This window comes from Trachemys scripta, chromosome 4 (assembly GCF_013100865.1).
Source record: "Trachemys scripta elegans isolate TJP31775 chromosome 4, CAS_Tse_1.0, whole genome shotgun sequence".
Taxonomy (NCBI): Eukaryota; Metazoa; Chordata; order Testudines; family Emydidae; genus Trachemys; species Trachemys scripta.
In genome coordinates this window covers 110,787,269-110,809,934 of record NC_048301.1, presented here as the reverse complement: position 1 = coordinate 110,809,934, position 22,666 = coordinate 110,787,269, and the positions used below count along the sequence as shown (strand labels likewise).

The window sequence follows — 22,666 nt, the reverse complement described above, 5'->3', positions numbered from 1 at the left end:
GCAAAGAGCTTTGGGGGAGCACTGCTTTGAAGTGGCTGACAGCATATGACCCTGGGCGACAAAGAGCCCTTTTAACAGCTGCCTTCTCTAAGCCTTCAGTGCCTTCATGAGCAATTTATCTGCCAAGATTCATCACTGCCTGTAGTAAATTTAGCAGTCTACTACACAATCCCTAGTGTTACCCAGGCTTCCCAAACCCTCATAGAGGATTTGAGAAGTGTTCCCATATACTCCCCATGGTATGAAGTGATAGCAATTGAGTCTGTCCATATTTTTTATGGGGAAATCTATAAAGGGCAAAGTTTTACAGAGTTGTATTATTTATCTTTTGCTATCTGCTAATCCCTTAAATCTAACAATGTTTATGAGTTTATCATTCTTTATCAGTGACTTCAGCTGGGGTATCCTTCTACACCTGCAAGACTCACCATGGTAAGGAAGAAAAAAAGTGGACAACAGAAGACATGTTTGCAGAACTGCTCAAGACTTCCAGTTCCGGAGTCTGACACCTGGGAATGGAGGGACCATATGCTGGAGGAAACACAGAAGGACCAAGAGGAATACCAAGACAACACGCCCCTCCTCCCACAACAAAGATGCTCCAAAATATTATGGAGCAGAACATCAAAAGGACTAAATCACAGCAGCCACTCCACAGCATGGACAATTCCTTCTTCCAGGGAGTAGGACCATGCACCATCCCCATCAGCTTCTTTAGGGCACCAGCATTCTCAGCAGCAGCTTCCCTTCCACTATACCCGTGGACAATAAGGAGAACTGTTCTGAATACACCTACATTGACCTGTGACGCAGCCCAGAGGTCAGTAGTTATTACGGAGCAATTATTATTGTATAAAAAAAGTTCAATTTTGTGAAAACCATGATTTTCTTTGTCTTACAACACAGAGATTTAGTCCCCCAAATCAGCAGCCCCCTTCATCCATGAACAATTCATAAACCAGCTAACTACTGTATGTGCAATAAAGTAACACTGTCTGGCTATAGCAGTGGTTCCCAAACTTTAACAACCCATGAACCCCTTTCACTAAAATGTCAAGTCTCACAACCCCCCCTCTTAAAAATGAATATTTCCAGGGATTTTCTCCTTTACCAGAGCATAAATTATAAAAGCAGTGACCTTGGAAATATAAAATTTGTTTTTATGACATGCTTATTACACACTATTTATTACTCAATCATTATTTATCATTACAGTATTTTTATTACATTATGAAAAAAGCAACACTCTTCCAAGACCTCACTTTCGCAGACTGTATCACTTTGAATAAGCCTGTTATAAGACAAGGCTCCTATGTTTCATCAAGGAGTATCAGATGTGAAACAGCATGAAGGTATTTAAGAAACCAACTCATAGTTCATCCTACACAAGCATTCAGGCCTCGAGCAGTCCAGGCAAACAATACACGTTACAACAAAGTTTAAACTTGTTTTTAAAATTATTATGAAGAACAATACTGGCTGCCTATTTAATTTTAAAAACAGCAAAAAATATCCACCTCCCTTTCTTATAAGGAATCTTGAAGTTTAAATCTCCTCAGTGTGATAGATATGTTTGCTTTGATCTGCTTAGCTCTTGGAAGTCCAGGGGCTCCGGGCTGCTAGCCCCGTGCTGCCCAGGGTCCCTAGAGACAGCTCTGTCCACCATTAGGGAATTTCCCCCCCTCCCCCCCGAGAACCCCCTGTAACATTTCACAAACCCGTTTGGGAACCACTGGGCTATAGCAAACTCTCAAAATGTGCTCTTTAGGCTTTCCTCAACTGTACAGCACCTTGGTGGGCTCTAGTAACTGGCTTGGTATCATGCTGCATGAAACCAGCAAGCAACCTGTCTACCTCCACCCTAGAGGAGGCATTTCCCTTCTGACCTCACAGATATTATGCAAAACGCAACATGCAGCATCAACAGTAAGAATATTTGGCTCGCTGAGATTGGTATCCACTAGCCCTTTGGTACACCACTGGCATACTCCATGGTCATCCTGCACCTTCTCAGGAGATAGTTAAATCTTTCATTGTTGCAGTCCAGGTTCCTGATGAGCCATAGAAGGGTAGGCTGGGTCCCTGATAATCACAACCCCACCAAACTGAATATGCTGGTCTGGGAAATGTGTCCCTGCTTGCAGTTTTTCCAAAAGTCTGCCTTCCTGAAGATGTGAGCATCATGCACCTTTCCTGATCATTCAATGTAATGTCAGTAAGACATCCAGGGTGATCCGCCAATGCTTGCATAAGTATGGGAAAGTATCCCTTTTCTCTTTATGTATATGGAGACAAGGTGGGGAGGGGAAGGATCATCCATTTAATTGAATCCATTTATTTCCTTCACATTGCCAGTCTCACAATCCTGTGCAGCAGGACATACTGAATGCCTGGCACACCTGGATGATAGCCACCTCAACGTAGATTTTCCCCACACCAAACTGACTGCCCATCAGCCAACAATATTTATTGGAAATCACCGGAAGCGTTGAATCTGTTATCTCCACTGTCATTCATTCATTCGTTATGTCTACGTACTCTTCATTATTCAGTTTCTCTAATGCATGGTTGGCTGCTGTGGCACTGATTGTTTCCTTTTTATGGAACCATAGCAATTATCCTGCCCCTAAAGCAGGCAACAGAACTCTGTGGATCTGTTCAGTATCCATGCTTCTGATGGTGAATTGGCAGAGAGACTGAAAACCAGCACAAAAAAGTAAATTATGGGATGGACCATTGGAAATTTGACCCCAAACTCCACAATTCCTGAGAAGAGTGATGTCCCACAATACCCATCCACATTTTTCCACAAGGTAATGTGCTGGATGGCAGTGCAGGGGACACTGGGAAGACTACCCCCAGTGCTGCATGTCTTTTGCCTATACAATCTGATGCTGTATGACGACACAATGCACCAGCAAAGGCAGCCAAGCGTCAACACACCGTGCCAAAGTAGTTATATTGGTAGCTGTATGCCAACAAAACTTTGCCAGTAAAACTTTTTAGTGTAGACAAACCCTTAGTAATCCCATTTTTACAATAACCTTACCATAATGATACAATAATCTTATTCTCATACAATGTTAAAATGTGAATGCAAAATAGTTCATTGTAGCTGACCCATTAGTCAGTACAGTACTTACCACAGAGTTTACTACGCAGTCTCAGGAACCAGGAATCCAATGTCTTAGCTACTGGAGGCTGGGCATTACATAAGACATATCCACTTCCGTGATTCTATTATCTGTTCCACTTAACACACTGCCTGATCATTTATCTCCTGGAGAGTTTAAATTCTAAAACATGGCAGGGAGGAGAGAGTATGCAGCAAATACTCATGAAGGGCTAAATATTAATCTGGGCCAATGTCTAACTCTCCTTTGAGAATAGAAGAAGCTGATATTCTACTGTTTCATTTGCAATCTACTGAAAATAAATTATGACTCCAAATTATTTTGAAGAGTTAATTTGAAAAGATTTTGTTTTCCTGAAGACTGGAAGCTAGCTAAAACCAGCTACAGCACGATCATCTACTGGGCAAATTTACCCACCCGCCTCTGCTAGTGCCCCTAAAATTGTGATCTGCAGCCACCTTGTCACTCCAGCTGGCTTTTCTATGCAGACACTAGAATGTGTGTTTAACGTGAACATTCCACGCATCTTCAATATGTCGGTTACATGGATTAAGTTGATCCATTAAATATGTACTTATAATCTATTCTGATTTCCCCATGTCTCTAGAAACTAAAGCGCCCTAACAAAGCACATTTGTCAGAATCTTCATCCACTGTTTAGTAAAACTTGTATGACACAGAACATACAAAAATCTGCCACTTAACTCAAATTGAAGACATTTAAAAAGATTTGTGCGCTAAAATAAATAGTTCATCTGTTAAAATTTATATATAATTTCCATTTCCTCCCTCCATCCTCTGGCAAGGGCTGTTCTTCTTCCTAATGGCCTTATATAAAAAACAAAACCCTGAAACTCTTCACTGATTTTTTTTGTTTTACTGGTATAACATATCCAGACTGAAATCTTAAAATATAAACTAAATACAAGCAAAGAATTCCCACTGATGCAGAGTTTAAAACTAGGTTTATAATTTCCTATTTTATTGGCATGAATGTAATTCTAAACTTAAAAACCCTTCTGGTAAGTTATCTCAATTTCTTATGACAAAATTTCTCACAACACACAAGTATTTACAACATATACATATTTTTTCAGTCCTTTACACTGGATTTCAAAAAGACAAACATTTGTATAGGTTACCACAGAACAAAAGCTGTGACTTAGGTTTTTTTAATTTCATAAAACTATCATAAGTTAAAGTGAATAGATTTCTTTAAATTCCTTGTAGCATTTTACAAGTGCAACAGAAAACTATGAAGAACCAATTTAGGATAGCTGCAGTTCATTGGATAAATGTTGCCTGTTGTAATCACATTGTTTCACAGCAAATTCTTGAAAAAATAAGCACCAATCATTCTTGCAAAGAACAATTTTTATCTAAAAGTATTGAAAAGTGTTAAATACAAGGTGTTTAATTTACATAACAAGCAATAAATACACCATATCCAAACTTTTATTCTGCATACTGCTACCCTTGTACATATAATGTACTAAAAAGTCAGCAAACTGTCAACACCTTTTTATTTCTTTTTTCTCTTTTTTTAAAGAAATCAATTTGACTTCCAACCAACGGTTTGCTACTATAACAAAGGCCACAAACAGTACGTCTGGGACAGCATACAGTGTTAAAACTGACAAACTTCAAGGGGGAAAAACATCTAGCAAATAAATTGAAAAGCCGTAGATCATTGCTGGTGATATTAACATATACTAGAAAACTTTAATATGCTGCTACTATGATTTTTTTAAATTATTGTTTAGTCAGATATTGTAAGGGCAAACTAATGCCCTTATAGGTTACAAATAATTGTGTAGCCACATTGTGTTCTCATTGTCCTGCATGGAAAGTTTTGATGTAATTTTATAATTTTGCTTGAGCCTTTATTTTACAACAGAGCATTACCTCTTATTCTAACTCAGAATTGCACATAAGGAGGCTATTAAAAAGTACAATAAAAATCTGCACAAATCAGACTTAAGAAGAGTCAGTATTCTGTACACTTTCTACAATAGTATGTTGATAAGTGAATAAACAATAAAGAAGTGCTGTTACTAAAATTTTCAGAAAGTTCTTCGGTTGAGGAATAATTGAATGGAATTTTTTTTTGTTTGTTTAAAAATGGACATCCTGGTCAGTTTAAGACCTATAAGCTTATGCATTGAGCCTCAAAGACTGATCTTCTCTTCTTCTAGAAGAAATATCAATGTCTATTGAATCCTTGCCAACTATAAGCCTTAATCGCTTAGCTGGAGGAAGAGGAATAAAATCATCTTCAAATTCATCATCATAGTCTTCCTCCTCCTCCTCTTCCTCTTCTGATGAAGATTCATCTGCAGTTTCCTCTTCATACTGACTGTAATCATCCACTTCCATTCTTGACTCCAAGAGAGAGAGAGTATCACTACAACACATGCCATTTTCATGAAGGTCCTCAGAATATGTCCCTCTGTTTTCTTCCTCTCGTTTTAGTTGTATCTTTAATTTTGTTGAACTGTTGCCTGATCCTGAGTTAAATCCATTATTTAGCTTTGCTACATACAAGTTATTGTCTTTTTCATGGTCTTTACTTAATTTGATGCTTATTTTTGAAGAGTTTATTCCATCATTTTCTTGGTCGTTTGCCTTGCTGCTGCTATCATGACGCCTACGCAGGGTCAGTTTGGGAATCCCAGAACTATTTTCTAGGATTAATTGCGCATCATACCTTGTGATTCGTCTTTTCTTTTTACTTTTAGCAGTTCTAAAGCTGTCCTTTGCTTTGAAATTGTCAGATGTAACAATGGAGCAGCCACCAGACATAGGAATACCATCCTTATATCCAAGGGCCGTATCCACTCCATTACTCCTTTCTCCATGTTCCGAATGAGAACTAATCAAATTTGGTACTTCATCTTTGCCAGGTGGATTATGTGTAGGATCAGCTTCTTCTATATTTGCAGATGATTTCACAAGTTTTCCTTGTCGTGATTTCTTTCTGGACATGCCCATATCATGCTTCTGATATCTAACCTCCCCTTTATGTGATGTTCCATGAATCAGTTCATTTTCATGTATCACATGAGACTGCTGTTGTAAGATATCAGATCGAGTTCCCGTCAAGTTGTTTCTATAGGTATCCAACATATTTGGTTCAAGCTTTATATCAGAGGTCTCCTTCAAATTCATCCTTGTTCTCATTGACCTCCGGGTTATGTATGTGCAGGGTGATATTTCACCATGCTCATGAGCACCTTTCACAGAATTCAGTTTATATTCTCTTGCTGCATGTCTTGTTAAGCATCCACTAGAGACTGCAACTTTAGCTGGTCCCTCTATTTCTTTATCCTTTTTAATAGGTAAATTTTTATATAGAACTACTTTAGGCTCTTTGAGAACTAAATTTTCCATTTCAAGCTTTCTAGAGGCATTCTTTTGCTCTAGCCTTTTGCACTGATTTCTCAACTTTATCTTTGAAAGTAAAGGCTTTGCAGGCTTTTTCAGTCTCTTTGGTACCCTGGAATTATTTATATGAGTTAGTTTAGATGAGGTAGAATTTGATGACGCTGGAATTCTTGACATAGACTGTCTTGTTAATGCTCTACTCTTGCTGTTCTTTTTTACACCAATTGAAGATTTTCTGTTAGCTGCAAAATAAAAATAAAAAGTTAATTATTTTTTAAAGACAAGTTAATTATCTGGCCTTTTGCAAGTATTGTCTAACTTTTTACTTAAGAATTAAGAACACTTAATATTAATATAAATTTACAAAAATCAGATTTAAGTCAATGTAACATCATATAGTTTTCGAGCAGAAGAGAAGTGATTCAGACCCAAGGTACTGCCTTACAGTTACCAAAATACATCTAAATTCCAAATTCTGGTGACCCTACACCTAAAGAGATTATTTGTAGAGAGTTTCTTGATGGCTTTATAGAAATAATCTGTGCATGTCAGTGTCAAGTTTTGCTCTACATTCTCCAAGCACAGGAGAGGATCAAAGCTATTTGTCTTCCCCCACCCTTTTGCTAGGGAGCTCAAATGACCACCTTTTCTTTCAATCGTTTTGGCTCTCATCTTCTCAAGTGCCACACTGTCTATATCCTATACTTGGGTGAGCGTGAAGGGATCTGTCTGCCTAAGGACAACATTTCTAAAGCACTGTATTTACACATATTCTATGATGGCGGACACCACAGTTTTCTGGACTCAGCATATTTCCTGCCTTTTCTTTGTACTTTGATTTTCATAACAGGGAGCAATTTAATGAAGTTAACAGGAACAGTGCTGCTATGACATCCCAGTAGCAAGTGGGAGCAAGATGGAACCTAAATGTTTTAAGCAATTTGATGTCTGCTTGCTAGTCAAGTCAAACAATTTAGCAATTTATGTCTCACTTTTAGAAAATAAAAGGTAGATATGAATGCTTACTGTTACAAGAAGAGGATCTTTCTAGTACTTCACTGAATAAAAATTCTTCTGAATTTCTTTTGAGATCATCAGCTGTCTGCATTTACTTCAGACTAAAAACTGAATTGACCAGTCACTTTACTGATAGCAACAAGGTATATTATTGTCAAATTCTAGAATAGGATTAATGGTTTCTGGAGATATGAGAAACTGTCTCTAAAGAAAAATGACCATTGGTCTACATAATATAGATTCAAGTTATCTATTAATTTGAACACCATTTTTCCTACATAATGGTCTGTGAATGTGTAATTCCGTGGGCAAGTTAGTGATAGAAAGATAAAGAAGATTCAATTTGATTAATGAAAGTCTACAGATTCATAAATTTCAATGGCACCACCCTCTGCAGCATTGCTGGGGATATTCACTGTTCCCCAACTCCCAACTCTATATCCTCCAGTTGGTGGAAATTTTGATAATACAATGGTGTCAAAAATGGATTGAGTTGGGTGTCATCTGAAAGCATTTTCTCCCATGAGCACAATGGTACCAAACATGACAAACCTAGAACAATTATGTAGTGATATATAACAGGAAATGTTTAAAAATAACTTTTAAAAAAAATGACAGGTTTCAGAGTAACAGCTGTGTTAGTCTGTATCCGCAAAAAGAACAGGAGTACTTGTGGAACCTTAGAGACTAATGAATTTATTTGAGCATAAGCTTTCGTGGGCTACAGCCCACTTCATCAGATGTATAGAATGGAACATATAGTTGCCATACCTGCTGATAATAGCTTATCTTAATTAATTAGCCCCTTAGAGTTGGTATGGCAACTTCCACCTTTTCATGTTCTCTGTATTTATATACATCTTCTTACTATATGTTCCATTCTATGCATCTGATGAAGTGGGCTGTAGCCCACGAAAGCTTATGCTCAAATAAATTTGTTAGTCTAAGGTGCCACAAGTACTCCTGTTTTTGAAAAAAATGTACATTAATACAGGCATGTCAAACATGCAGTGCTCACAAAGTTAAATTGTGGCCTTTGACTGACTAATGTGCTATCAGTTAATGCTCAGAACAGGATACCTGATTAATTTTGTTAATGTTACAGATTCTGATAAATGGAAAGTGTGCTTCAAGGTGTTTTACCATCATCAGCCAAACAAACAAACAAAATGGTTCAGAGGTACTGATTATCAGCTCTGTTCGTTATGCCAAAAGACTTATGAGGCATTGGTTAAGACATCAGCATCCAGTCAGAAATTGCTGGAATCCATCTGCAAACAGTATGCACATAATTACGTAACACCACATTAGATCATTTTTAGGTATCAGTGGCGAGACAAAGAGTACTGACTGGTAGCTGAACTTTTGGAGAATACCATCATGGAAAACCTGGTTAAACACAATGCTCAATGGCACCTTACATGCAATAAGAAGTGCATTCATAAACTGAATTTGGCAAGGTTGGAGAGGAAGTACATCAAGCACCAGAAAAAAGTTGAAAATGCCTGGACAAGTGTCAGCTGTAGGCAAGACTCGCCTTATACTGGGTATCATGGCATGCGTTTCGAGAAGAACACCTGTCAGTTCTGCAGTAAGCCAGATGCCCAAAGGCATCTAGTGAGAACAGTTTCAGTTTTAGCATGAGAAACTATGAAGCAGTCACTCATAGCAAGAACATTGCATGGAAAGTAAAGTGGATTCACTGACCCAAGAGAGACCATGCAAATGACACTGCATAATCACATTAAGAGCTACACCAAGAATGCACTGTACACTTGTATTCTGTGTTGTAACTGAATTCAATATATTTGAAAAATGTAGAAAAAATATTTATAATAAATTTAAATTGCTATTTTGTTTAATGGTACAATTAAAATGGTGACTGATTTTTTAAAATCTTGTGATTATTTTTTTAATTGTTTGACAGCCATAAAATATACATCTGAGGAACTGAATCAAAATGTGTCGTGACACTATACATGGGCCTTTTCAGTCCTGTTCAAAAGCTAATAATGTCCCATGATGATCTCTGTGGGCAGTGGATTCTATATCCTGACAAAATACACACGTTCTTCACAGTGATATGTGCAATCGGTTCCTTCGCTGATTTCACTGGTATTCCTAAGATCTGGGTGATTTTGTATTGTGACAGTACTATGAACCAAAATCTTGCAGGGAAAAAGCAGTAATGCGCTATAGATGAATAGACCCAACACTTATTGTCCTTCAAAAACGCTACTTAGATGTCTTCTTTGAAAAGCATACTAATGTGTTTAAAGTTGATTCCCAAAGGGTACAGGATTTGCAAGACCAGTTCCACACACCCAACGTATATTCTGCTCTCAACGACCTATTGTGCGGGATGAAGAGCTGCAATATCACAGATCAAACCATTTGATCAGCTGAATAGATGACAAAGCCAACTTTCAGGTTGGTGTGGTGATACATGAAGATGGTTGAGTCTTCGCTGCTCTTTATTTGATTTGTCAGGACTGCTAATTGGAATTTGCACCTAGCAGCGCTGGAAGACTTCATGAAATACTTCTTTGCTTTAGATTTATCCAACTATTCTGCGATGATTGCCTGGTACCTCGCTGAAAGAAGAAGCTTAAAAAAGTCTGACCCCAAAATATGGGATAAATTTCAAAAAGGAAATTGAGCGATAAAAAGGTCACCAGGTTCCTTCTGTGCACTTGGTTCAGACAAAGCTCTAGAACACAAAAACAGAGCAATAAAAGTAACTGGGGAGTTGGTGGGCATAAACACAGCATCCAAGTGCTCTTTCCCAGTTTTTCCTGACAACACCAGAATGCCATCGAATTTCTAACAAAACATTAAGCATGTTTGGGATGACTTCCCCAGAAGTGACCAAGCAACATCTAGACTCATTAGGTGCTGTTAAATGCCAAGAAAGGGCAATTTTAAAGCTACAGGAGAGCTTACTCACATTGGCAACCCATTCACATATGATGAACTGGAGCTCATTAATATCATGATGAAGGCAGTCTTCAGTGATGAGATCTCAGCGTGATGTTGATCTATGTGAGACTTTGGGAAAGTACAAGTTCTCCAGTGTACTACAACGGATATTCAAATGTGATGGAACAACACACACGTGCCAGGTGAAAAGCAAATTAATGCACATGGTCTTCCTAAGTAATCACCTACTGACATGACCGATACCTCATGAGAGCAGAGGCCTTTCAGTGTAGCAATCAGATGGTATGGTTGAGGTACAAATTCTTGACAAACAGAAATAATTAATACCTGCCAAGATTTGGCTGAACACTTCCATTATGAGGCTAGAGAAAAGACTGGACCTATGACAAAAATCTACCTCATGTCTGACAGGTACGCAGAGGAATAATTTAAAAATATTACCATAAAGAAGAGACTCCATGATATTGCACTTATCCAATACAAAATCACTGACTCTGTAAACATCTCCAATGTCACAAAGAAGACGCCCATACTCACACGAAGGATGGGGCCAACTACATACCTTGCAGGAAAAATGCTGCAGAATTCAAAGAATTACTCAAAAGAATTTCTTTGTCACATGGCGTAATGAAGCTGCTTCCTTGCACTGTTCAGTGGAGTTTCTCTGTCGTTCCCATGAGGAGGCGGACACTAAAATTATCTTGCATGCCATCAATGCCAGAGAGAGATACTACTAAACTCCAAATTTTGGCACGAGACAGCTGTTCTAGTGCTCTCTGAGACACAGTACCCAAGACTTCTGCAGGATTCTGTAAGATTCTGTTTCTGCGCTTGCTGTTCAGGAACAGAATCACTGTATGTCCTTTAGAGATGTGTTTCTATCACTCAGCCCATTAAAAGCCACTGTACTGCCAGGTTTCCACACCCGTTCAGGATGTGACACTGCTGGAAAGGTATTTGATTCAGGTACTTCAAATACCTTCAAATACTCTCTCCTCGCTCTGAAAGAACTCGAAATGACTGAGACAGTCACAGATGAGGTCATAAATGCACTGGAGATGTTCATATGCCGAGTTTACCACTTGAAGACCAACATTACAACACTTGCAGAGCCACGTTGGTGGATGTTTTCCAAAAAACAGACAAATGGAGAAAAATTGCCACCGACAAGGGGTGCAATTATACCTGCTAACAGGAGGGCAAATCAAGCAATGGAATGGCTCTGGGATGATCAAGCTTATCCAAAACTGCCCAACCCTATCGTGCATGGATGAGTCGCAGGATGGACTGAAATGCTCCCAAATCAATCATTCAGCTACTCAAATGCTTGTGTGCAAAGACCAGATGCTCGTCACCCTGCAAATGTTTGGCTAGCAACCTGCCTTGTATGGAAGTGTGTGAGTTCAGCACGGATGAGGATCAGTATGACATGTCCAACAGCTGTGCCCTAGATGGAGATGACACTGATGATGCCTTTGATGAATAAATGTTTTCAGTTCAACATGTCAAGGCTAGCTTCCCTAGGATTATCACAGATCAATGCATCCCTGTGTTACAGTATCAAAATGTCCACTAACTGAAGGACCTGGGAGACGGGGATGGGATAGACGCGGAACAAGTCCCCACTGTCTTGTCACTCTCTGCAGCTCCACTGAAATTATGATTCTGTAGATTTTTATGAATCAAATGATACCCTCTCCTTACCATTCTATCACTAACTTGCCCAACTAATCAGATTTTACTACATTATGCTTAGATAATACTTAATCCTGTCTTGAGTGCAGGAGACTAGACTAGAAGACCTCTCAAGGGTCCTTCCAATCCTACAATTCTATGCTCCCAGACTAATAATATGGATTTCTTTACCCGCTTGAATTTCTCTTACTCATGATCACTCATATTTCCTGAAATATTCTACTGTGTATGTGGTATTTCGAAACTGAGTAAATACATACAGGCATACTGAGACATTTTGTACTGTGGTATGCTTTGAAACAGGAGACCTATAGAAAATTCTGGGTACAAATACAATCTTTATTTCTTAATCTTTATATATATATATATTATATATATATATATATAAAAATGAACTATATATTATATAATGAAAAGCCTAGATGTTATTGTGTCTCATCAATATAAGACTGAATTCCACTGAAGTGAGAATTTTCTAATATTATGAAAACAAAGCCTTTTATAAAAAAGTTTTCCCTTTGCTTACTTGCATTAGCTTTTTCCTGAGTGGTATCTGCATCAGTGTTAGAGCTGACAGACTGGCTGTCTGAGTTTTTGCTGCTGTCACCCAACTTTTTAAGCCTGTTTAAACGTTTATCTGTTTCTCTCAGTCCATATTTGCTATTGATCACAGGAGTAGGTGCTGGAAGTCCCACTCTTGATTTAAAAGCACCAGTTCCACGTCTATAAAAGAGAACAATACATATTAACAACTCTATATAGTAGTAAGGCTCTGTTTGATGGCATATAACATTTGAATCCCAGGTATATTTAGAGAAGGTAAGTTGATGCAACTGTTTCCAGTTTTTTGGTATTTTGTGGGCCATTCTGCTATTGATACTGTAAAGAATTTGTATGCATATTTCACTTCCAATTAGGGATGAAAAGAAACTGGCATCTAATTACTGAGAGAATAGATACTTGTCTTTTGCAATTACCTTTTCCTTTTTTAAAGAGAGTAATTATCTACAAAAAACCTGTTTCAATACCATTTGCATAATCCAACTTGTATAGAATGATAATTAAGTACAGAAGTTCAAATGGTATTTGCTATTAATTCTGTTATGAAAATTTCAATGAGAATTAACATTTCCCCCCTCACATCTGCCTTAATAAATAAATAAATAAATAAAAAAGACAACTGCGATTGTAGCATTTGTTATTTTCAAAGTGATGTCAGGAACAGTTACTAAGTAGATAACGATGGTATTGTCGTAATTATGATTGTCCCTTTCACACTTGTATTTTTCTTCCCTGTAAATGGATACAAACTCAATTGATTTGTTCATCATTAAACCCTTACTGTTGGCCAAGCAGAGATTGTCCCAAGAAGTCTAGAAGGGGATGGAGATTTACCAGAGCCTTCAGGCTTCCTACTTTAGGTCTCATGTCACCATCACTGTCCATGCAGCAGAAAACTGGTAGACTCCCTTTTGTACCCTTACGTGATCAGAGAGGTCGCTTTTCAGAGTTAGAAGACAACCTCACTTGGGGATCCAGTGTAATAGTTGTATCAAACAAATCATAATAATTAAGAGTACAAGAGACAACAGAGATGAAAAATAAAACCTTGGTCTCTCATGCATTGTTGTGCTAAACACCAGGCCAACCCAATGCTTTTTAGTTAAATTAACTGGTGCTACTTTGATAGGGAATATTAAGTGTCCTATTAAATTCTGCAAATCAGAGAGACTGACTGAGCTTTTGGGGTCAGCTGCTCTGCCACCTGATGGAACTGTGCCTGAGAAAGATACAATTTTTCTTTTGCTCTGCACTTATAAGAGTGCAATTTACAGACACCACTTCCCTGGTTATCTACTCCGGCCAGCATGAAGGATTTTGAGCGGAGCTTCTTCCCATTCTCCACTCATCTGCTCACATGTGGAAACAAAGGCAGAAGCCACTATGATCAGAGCAGCAACCTGAGCAGCCAATACCAAGCTAAACAGGAGAGCAAGGGCAGAGTGCATCTGAAAAATTAGGGACAATCCAGATCTAAATTTATATGCACTTTCCAGCATCTTGGTTTACATGTCAAAACCAATTCAATAGCTTCTTAGCAAAAAGGTTAAAAGGAAACTAAATTCCACCAGACCTTCCAAACATTTAATAATTTAAACTTAGATAGATACCATTTCCAAAAAACTAGAAGATTACTATTATTATGCAATCTATTTATTATAAAGAGGTAAAGATTCAGATAGTGCAGGTAACCAATATTCCTTGGAGTCCCTCAAATCATTACGAACATCAAGGAACAAAGAGTACCTTTCTCATTCATATATAAAACGTTTACAGATACATGCACACACCCATATGAGTGTGCGCTCTCCTGTATACACATGGAGTGTGCATGTATGTCTGTGTGTATACATATACACACAGACATGCACACAAAAATGTGTAGAGTTTACAAGATCAGGGTAGTTTTTCCAACAGTTTATCCAAAAAGGCTCTTAAAGGATATGTCTACATGGCAGCCGCCGTCTGAAAGGCAACTTGTGCAGATGTACTTGCTCTAGCTGTACTCTAACTAGCTCACTAAAAACAGAGAGAATGCAGAGGCACGGAATTATGACCAGCTGCATAAGTGAGTGAGAGAGAGAGAGAGGGGGGGGGGGGGGAGGGGGAGGGAGGGAATGGGTGTCAGATGGGCTCCTGCAGCCTGTGCCATGGCATCCTCACTTCTATTTTTCCTGACCTACAGTACAGATAGTGCAGTTGTGTCTACACACTGCCATTCAACTCCCCAGCTGCAATACAGATATATGCCCCTGCAACACTTCCCCTAACTCCTCCCCCAAAATAAATCTAGATAAAGTTCCCAGGAGGGTACTGGAGCGGTCTCTCCTATGTCCAGAATTTTTTATTTATTTATTTTTTAAATGGAAATTTCATTAGGGTAGAAGACAGAATGAAGACAAAGGGGAGATGTCTTGAAATTCTCTAGATAGATGCAATAAGAAAAGTTCAGCAGGGACAGTGTAGATAAAAAATAAAAATGCAGCCAACTTGCCTCTGTTACTATGAAATGAACTGGTGTAAACAGCAGTAGCACCAAATCAGATGTCTATGTTTAAAATATACAAATTCTAACAACTATACAGACTGTGAGAGGTACTACTCCCATTCTCACCAAAAAGCAAGACATTTGAGTAACAAAAACTGAGTGAATGAAACTGTCTTACAGGGTTGTCCCCCATTTTCAATGATATCCCTGAAAATGAGGACAATAGTTTAAAGAAGAGTTGTGAGAATTCTCGTAATATTAGATGGCTAGGAGGTTGCTAATGCTGTTTTTCTGTTCAACACATGCACATTTTAGTATCCAATAAATTTCTGAAGTCTGCACTGTTCTATTTTTTGGGTTGGGGTGGAGTGGGAGGAACTGAGCTATGAAGAAATTTTGGAAAATATGGTGATAAAAATTGGAAATTAAAAACTTTAAAAAAGGTAACATTTTAAGAACATGATTATACTATATACCTACAACTCTTGAATAGCACTTGCCCTTCAGCTTCACAACATGCACGTTATGTGGGCATCCAATATGCCCACATGCCTTCTTATAGCTTATTGTTTACAGTGTCAGCATATACCTTTCACAGGTGTAACATTCGCAGTATTCATTATTTTCTCCAAAAAAACCATCCCCGTAGTAACAAGAAATTTCTTCACCAGGTTCAATATCCCTTAGAGCTTTCACACATGCTGTATCTCGACCAGTTGATACAAACTAAAAGAAAACAGATAACCATTAAGGTTAATTTGGTTGTTTGAATACAAAACAAGTATACATATATTTGATGGGCATGCTTTGGGCAGGATTTGGTGGTTTGCCCCCCCCCTTATTTATTTATTTAAGTTTCATGCTTACCTTACAGTTAGGTCTGCAATCTGAAAAAGGTCCAAAAGATAAAGTCAATTAACTGTTGATAAGACCTGAAACATGAATAGTTATAGATATCTAAAGTAAGGTTTTGCTCTGACTTCAACATCTGCTAGAATCTCAACTAAATACTTGAGGATATAGGTTATTAAACAAGAATGATTTATATACAAGTGGACATCTTAAACAGCTTTAATACAGTTTGGTTTCTAAGCTCTTTACATTAGGAAGATTGAAAAATTCTCTGAACACTGTCATGCAGTAGGGATTTGGGGAGGGTTGAAATCTGCAGTTATGCAGATTTAGCAGCCATTCCCCTGTATGTATGCTTGGGAAAAGTGGGGGGTTGGGGGCGGCCCTTCCCATAGCTTCCAATTAATTTCCCAGTGCACAGCTCAGCAACTGACCAGGATTTAGGCCTTAAACTAATAAAGTATTCCAGATTATGTTAATTTTATCTCAGATACATAATTCAGAGTAAATCCAAGCAGCATTTCCACTTTGAGGCTGCATGGCATAGCTTACACACAGGAACATTTAAATGGAGTACCTTTTGTCATCTTATACTTCCTATCCTTGTTGCTTACCGTGGTTGATAAATGCAGCGGGACCAAGCCATAGCTGAGCACAGTTTTTCCGTGTGGAATACATGACACTAAAGTCATTCTCTCCGTGTCTGAGCAGCATGTTCTCTTCTATTTCTGATAGTTCAGCAATACAACCCACCAGTAGTTCTATTTTGTCATTTCGTTTCCTAAGTGTTAAAAAATTAAAGACAGAAGTTCCAACAATTACAAAACAAGTAACAAAAACATTCCAAATTCTTTCTTCACCAAAAAATAGTTTTAAAAGATAGAAAATGTTTTTAAAACTGTTTAAAACTTTTTTTTCCCCCCTGTGAAAACCTTAGTTCAGGGATCTGTGTGTCCCCTGCAAGAGTTAATTCTTTACACATTAGTAGTGTCAATTAACACAAGAAAATCGGAGACTTGAACTCAAGTCCTAGCAGTTAAATCAGAAAAAAAAAAAATTAAAACTTATCTTAATATATTTGTAATTTTAAAATTTATTCACGCAATCTGTCAGCAATTGTGGATCTTAAACTATTGTCAGTATTTAATTTTAAAGCATTTCTGTTCACATCTAAAAGATTACATTCCTAAACATTTTTAAGGAGGTGTTTATCTTTGCTGAATAGGGATGGATTACTCAGATGCTTAAAACAAATGCTAAGTGTAAGTGCTTTGCTGAATAATGGCACTTAAAATGCGTAAATTATGTAGATATAAAATATTATACATTCATTTTAGACATATAAAATGTTGTATGTGCTTATGATTTACAAACAAAAAACTAGAAGTGACAAATAAGTGGGGACAGCATCAGGGTTCTGTAGAAAAGGTTCTGGGGCCAAAGCCTGGAGCAGAGTTACAGGGGAAGGATCCTTGCTCAGGTCAATGGATTTTGACATAAGCACAACTGGCACTGTTTCTGCACTCTTCCCAATGTTAGAAAAGGCAACAGCAAAAGGTTGATGCTGAAGCATATACAGTCCTCAGCATGGAGGAGAGCAATACTAAGGCTTCATCTACGCTTGTCTGCCTATTCTGCACTGAAAAGTTAATGGGAGATAGACTGAAAGTTGGTTTCCTGTCCTCCCCAACTTTGTAGATAATAAGCGGGAGTGAGGGAACCTTACTGGCACTCTGTCTCTCTTGATTCTTCCACTTTTCCCTCTGGAGAGGGAATGTAGCTTGCTGGATGCTGAATTGGAGTCTCATGCCTGCTTAACAGGACTCAGTAGAGAGAAGCTCTCCACTAACTCATGTGAGACAGGGATTCAGATGCTACCTTTTCCCTCTATGGGGAGAGGGTCTTTAGAGTCAAGATGCTCCTTGAAATTGCCAGTGCTAGAGCTCTGGAAAAAGACTCAGTTGACCAGGACCTTGAAGATGATGGTGTTATCTAGCACTCATCTATAAAACCAGTAGATACAGAAAATCCTGATACCCTTATGCATGATATACAGCCATTCTGCCAATCAGTCTTCAGTTATTAGAGGCTTCTCAATGTAGACATACTGGACATACTCCATGGCAATGAACTCTACCAACCTAGACAGAAACCAGGGGCTTTGATACCCCACTGTTGGGCACAGAGTCTCTACTAGCAAGCTGTTCTTTGGAGTGGACAGTTCCAGATGCTCTTCAACCAGATTCTGTTGACCCAAATGAATCTGGGAAATTTAAATCCACTTATGCCAGGCACAGAGCCCTCTGGAAACAAGATCTCTGAATCTGAGTAGCCACTCAACGTAGACCGTACTGAATACCCTGTACCAGTGTTGGGTCCGAAGAGCTTCTCCCACCGTAACAGGGGTTTGAGGTAGTCCTCCTGCCTTTGCAGGTCTGGACGATACCTGCAATGGCAGAGGTGCTAAAACAACTTTTAATTTAAAAAAAACAACAACAACAAAAAACTTGACTACCCAACTAAATAATCAAAAATATCTCCCAAAAGGAGGGGCTGCATATACCAGGCATGCTTGTCTTACAAACTGGAATATGCAGAAGCCATCCCTCAAAGGAGAAGCTCATTTTTCCAATTGTAAAAAAAGTTACCTCATTTTTTTCCCCGGACACAGCTACAGCAAATCTGGCTATGGCTGAATCTTGACATGGGCATGTTCCTCACTGAGGACTAATGCTTTTTTTTTTTTTTTTTTTTAATTAAATTAATTGACAGGATAGGATTATTTCAAAATTGTGAATAGAACATGTGGCAACACAAAACATTAAATCTACAAAGTTTACACTTTGATGCATGACAAGTACGTGTGATTAATTTATTGTGTGGTGATTGGTTTAAATAACTTGCAAGCTCTGAAAAACTGCAAACTTAAATTTTCACATTTACTGGCTGTAGTTTTAACTCCAACTCTTTTATTACATTTACATAGTTTTTACATTTAATTTTTTTTTAGATGGGGATATAAACAATGACTTAATTTACAGTTGCAATGCTTACCACTCTTTTGTTGCAACAATTTTGGCTCCATTCTGCTCTGAAGAATATCTATTGCAAGGCAATATCTCAAATCCGCTGTCAGTTGCAAACATTCGTAAATAAATAAATACCTGAAAGGGAATGACAAAGACGACAGAGTACTGCTGTATTAAGTGCACACAAATAAAAGTAATGAAAACTTCTGTATCTTAGGAGTCAAAAATGTCCCTTTACAGTATTTGTTGCCTTTAGTTAGTGAACATTCTGGATTACGGATTTTAACTGCACACATTACCATAGGAGAGGTTTATTTATTTAATCCACCCGAGTTTGAAAGAATTGTAGATGCACATAAATACCCTCCACACACTTTAGTGTCTTAATTAAATATAAAGGAATACCTCAGGCTGCAACAAAGACAAATTGGAAGGATAAAGTTCAATTTTTATTAGGAACTTCTTATGGGAGTCAAAACTCCTTAGTTCTTAAGGGGAACAGACAGCTATGTTTAGCTTTTGAGCACAGCCTCATTGTTTCTTTAAGGTAGAGTCCAGCTTTTTAGTCAACGGGTCAGATAGAGATACTACCCACAAGAGAACAAGACGACTAGCTATTGGATTTTTTGATTGCTGGGTCAGTTCTATGGGAGATGTTCGATTTGTCAGTTTTATCCAAAGGAAGCTTGTATAGCTTGTCGGACACTCTGGGAAAGGAGAATTTGTAATATGGCTCCTTCCATGCTTTACTATTTTTGCCAGATTTTGAGGACAGGAAACAATTCCATCTTTTTGGTTTTAACTCAAAAATATTTCCCTCTCTCTGGTCAGAACTTTCTCCTCCTTGGCTTCCTTAGTCTCCCTAATCTAGTTTAGGCAGCACTTTGACATCTGTCACAATGAGGTGTCCAATGAGATTTCTCAAGAGGCAGCAATGGCTTCTTTTTCCAAGAAAGAGACATTCAATTGTTTGCCCTACACCTCTTTGTATTCTGCAATTTGGTTTGCAAGAGGATACAGGTGGAAATCCTCCAGAGAATGCAAGGAAGGGAGCAACACCAGGAACTCCCAAAATGGTCTTGTCTAACCAATTACACTGGTCTACAATTTTTGAGAAGTGGTCTGCTTCAGAGATAAAATGTGCTATTTATTATGTATTTTGATGTGCTGAATTCAAATATGACAATTAAAACAACTGATTGGCTACTGTTTCTAAGATATTTAAGTTTTTACATTTTATGTCTATGTATACTGTGTAGATAGAGTTTTAATCATAAATTGTAAACCTAGGTCTTCATGTGTTTATGGTTGCTTTACATGATATTTCACCTGTCCTGTTTATGTAACACTTTAAAAATCAGCAAAAGGGTTATATAAATAAAATTTATTATGAAACAAAAGGCAAAAAACTATTATGTACATAGTTTAGTCCTATTCAGAGTCTACTCGGCGCTTCTTGGCTTGTCTCTTGCATTCATTAAATGGAGTATCTCTTGCCACTGTCCAGCAATAGTCTGCAAGCATTAATGGGTTCCATTTGCCCTGATAGCGTTTCTCTATTGTTGCAATGTCCTGGTGAAATCGCTCGCCGTGCTTGTCACTCACTGCTCTGCAATTCGGTGGAAAAAAAAAATCTAGGTGAGAGTGCAAAAAATGTATCTTAGTGACATGTTGCAACCAAGGCTTTTGTATGCCTTGAGGAGGTTTTCCACCAAGGACCTGTAGTTGTCTGCCTTGTTGTTTCCGAGAAAATTTATTGCCACTAACTGGAAGGCTTTCCATGCCGTCTTTTCCTTGTCATGCAGTGCATGGTCAAATGCATCATCTTGAAGAAGTTCACGAATCTGAGGACCAACGAAGACACCTTCCTTTATCTTAGCTTCACTTAACCGTGGAAATTTTCCACGGAGGTACTTGAAAGCTGCTTGTGTTTTGTCAATGGCCTTGACAAAGTTCTTCATCAGACCCAGCTTGATGTGTAAGGATGGTAACAAAATCTTCCTTGATTCAACAAGTGGTGGATGCTGAACACTTTTCCTCCCAGGCTCCAATGACTGTCGGAGTGGCCAATCTTTCTTGATGTAGTGGGAATCTCTTGCACGACTATCCCATTCGCAGAGAAAACAGCAGTACTTTGTGTATCCAGTCTGCAGACCAAGCAAGAGAGCAACAACCTTCAAATCGCCATGTTGTCATAGGTTTCCTTCGTATGGACTGCATGACCAACTGGAATTGATGGCCAAACATTGCCATTATGCAGTAAAACAGCTTTAAGACTCGTCTTCGATGAGTCAATGAACAGTCTCCACTCATCTGGATCATGAACGATGTTGAGGGCTGCCATCACACCATCGATGTTGTTGCAGTCTACAAGATCACCTTCCATGAAGAAGAATGGGACAAGATCCTTTTGATGGTCACGGAACATGGAAACCCTAACATCACCTGCCAGGAGATTCCACTGCTGTAGTCTGGAGCCCAACAGCTCTGCCTTACTCTTGGGTAGTTCCAAATCCCTGACAAGGTCATTCAGTTCACCTTGTGTTATGAGGTGTGGTTCAGAGGAGGAGGATGGGAGAAAATGTGGGTCCTGTGACATTGATGGTTCAGGACCAGAAGTTTCATCCTCTTCCTCGTCTGACTCAAGTGAAAATGATTCTGGTGCATCAGGAACCGGCAGTCCTTCTCCGTGGGGTACAGGGCGTATAGCTGATGGAATGTTTGGATAATGCACAGTCCACTTTTTCTTCTTTGACACACCTTTCCCAACTGGAGGCACCATGCAGAAGTAACAATTGCTGGTATGATCTGTTGGCTCTCTCCAAATCATTGGCACTGCAAAAGGCAGAGATTTCCTTTTCCTGTTCAACCACTGGTGAAGATTTGTTGCACAAGTGTTGCAGCATATGTGTGGGGCCCACCTCTTGTTCTGATCTCCAATTTTGCAGCCAAAATAAAGGTGATAGGCTTTCTTAACCATAGTGGTTATACTGCGCTTTTGTGATGCAAAAGTCACTTCACCACAAACATAGCAGAAGTTATCTGCACTGTTCACACAAGTACAAGGCATCTCTGCTCACTTTGGCGAAACAGAAATGTGTCCCTTTGCAAAATCAAACACTGACAAATAAGAGAGCACGACACTGTACGATTTCTAGAGCTGATATAGGGCAATTTGTTCAGCAGAGTGATGTAAGCTTCGTTATGATTGCATCATCCATGACTTCTAGGAAGAACATGATGCAATTCATATCATGTATGACGCAATACCAGCTTCAGATTGCATCATTCATTGTTTTGCCTAAAAAGCAAGTACTGTCCAAACCCAGTCATAGATTTATTCATAGATCCGGTCAAAGATGTATTTTAGTCATTTCTGGTTTAAATTGAGATCCCTTCCCTTTATAACTCACTTATCCTCCGCCATTCCCAAGTCAAGGGTCGTATATACTGACCCAATAGCATATCTTGAAAACTAGAGCCAATCAACAATTTTAAGCATCATTTTCGTTCTCAGTGACCCAGAATTAGTAAAGTTTGACTACATTTATTTCAGAAGCATTTTG

The 22,666-nt window shown here is 38.5% G+C and overlaps 1 protein-coding gene across 1 annotated transcript in view; it reads right to left on the bottom strand.

Moving 5' to 3' along the window:
• Positions 1-4,571: 4,571 nt before the first annotated feature.
• KMT5B (lysine methyltransferase 5B) overlaps positions 4,572-22,666 on the bottom strand; it is a gene marked incomplete in the record, with an annotated part of 54,253 nt that continues 36,158 nt past the window's right edge. Inside the window, 6 exon segments of the mRNA XM_034770366.1 lie at positions 4,572-6,760; positions 12,697-12,893; positions 15,809-15,945; positions 16,087-16,106; positions 16,686-16,852; positions 19,126-19,235. Of these exon segments, the coding sequence (XP_034626257.1) occupies positions 5,289-6,760; positions 12,697-12,893; positions 15,809-15,945; positions 16,087-16,106; positions 16,686-16,852; positions 19,126-19,235 (2,103 nt within the window).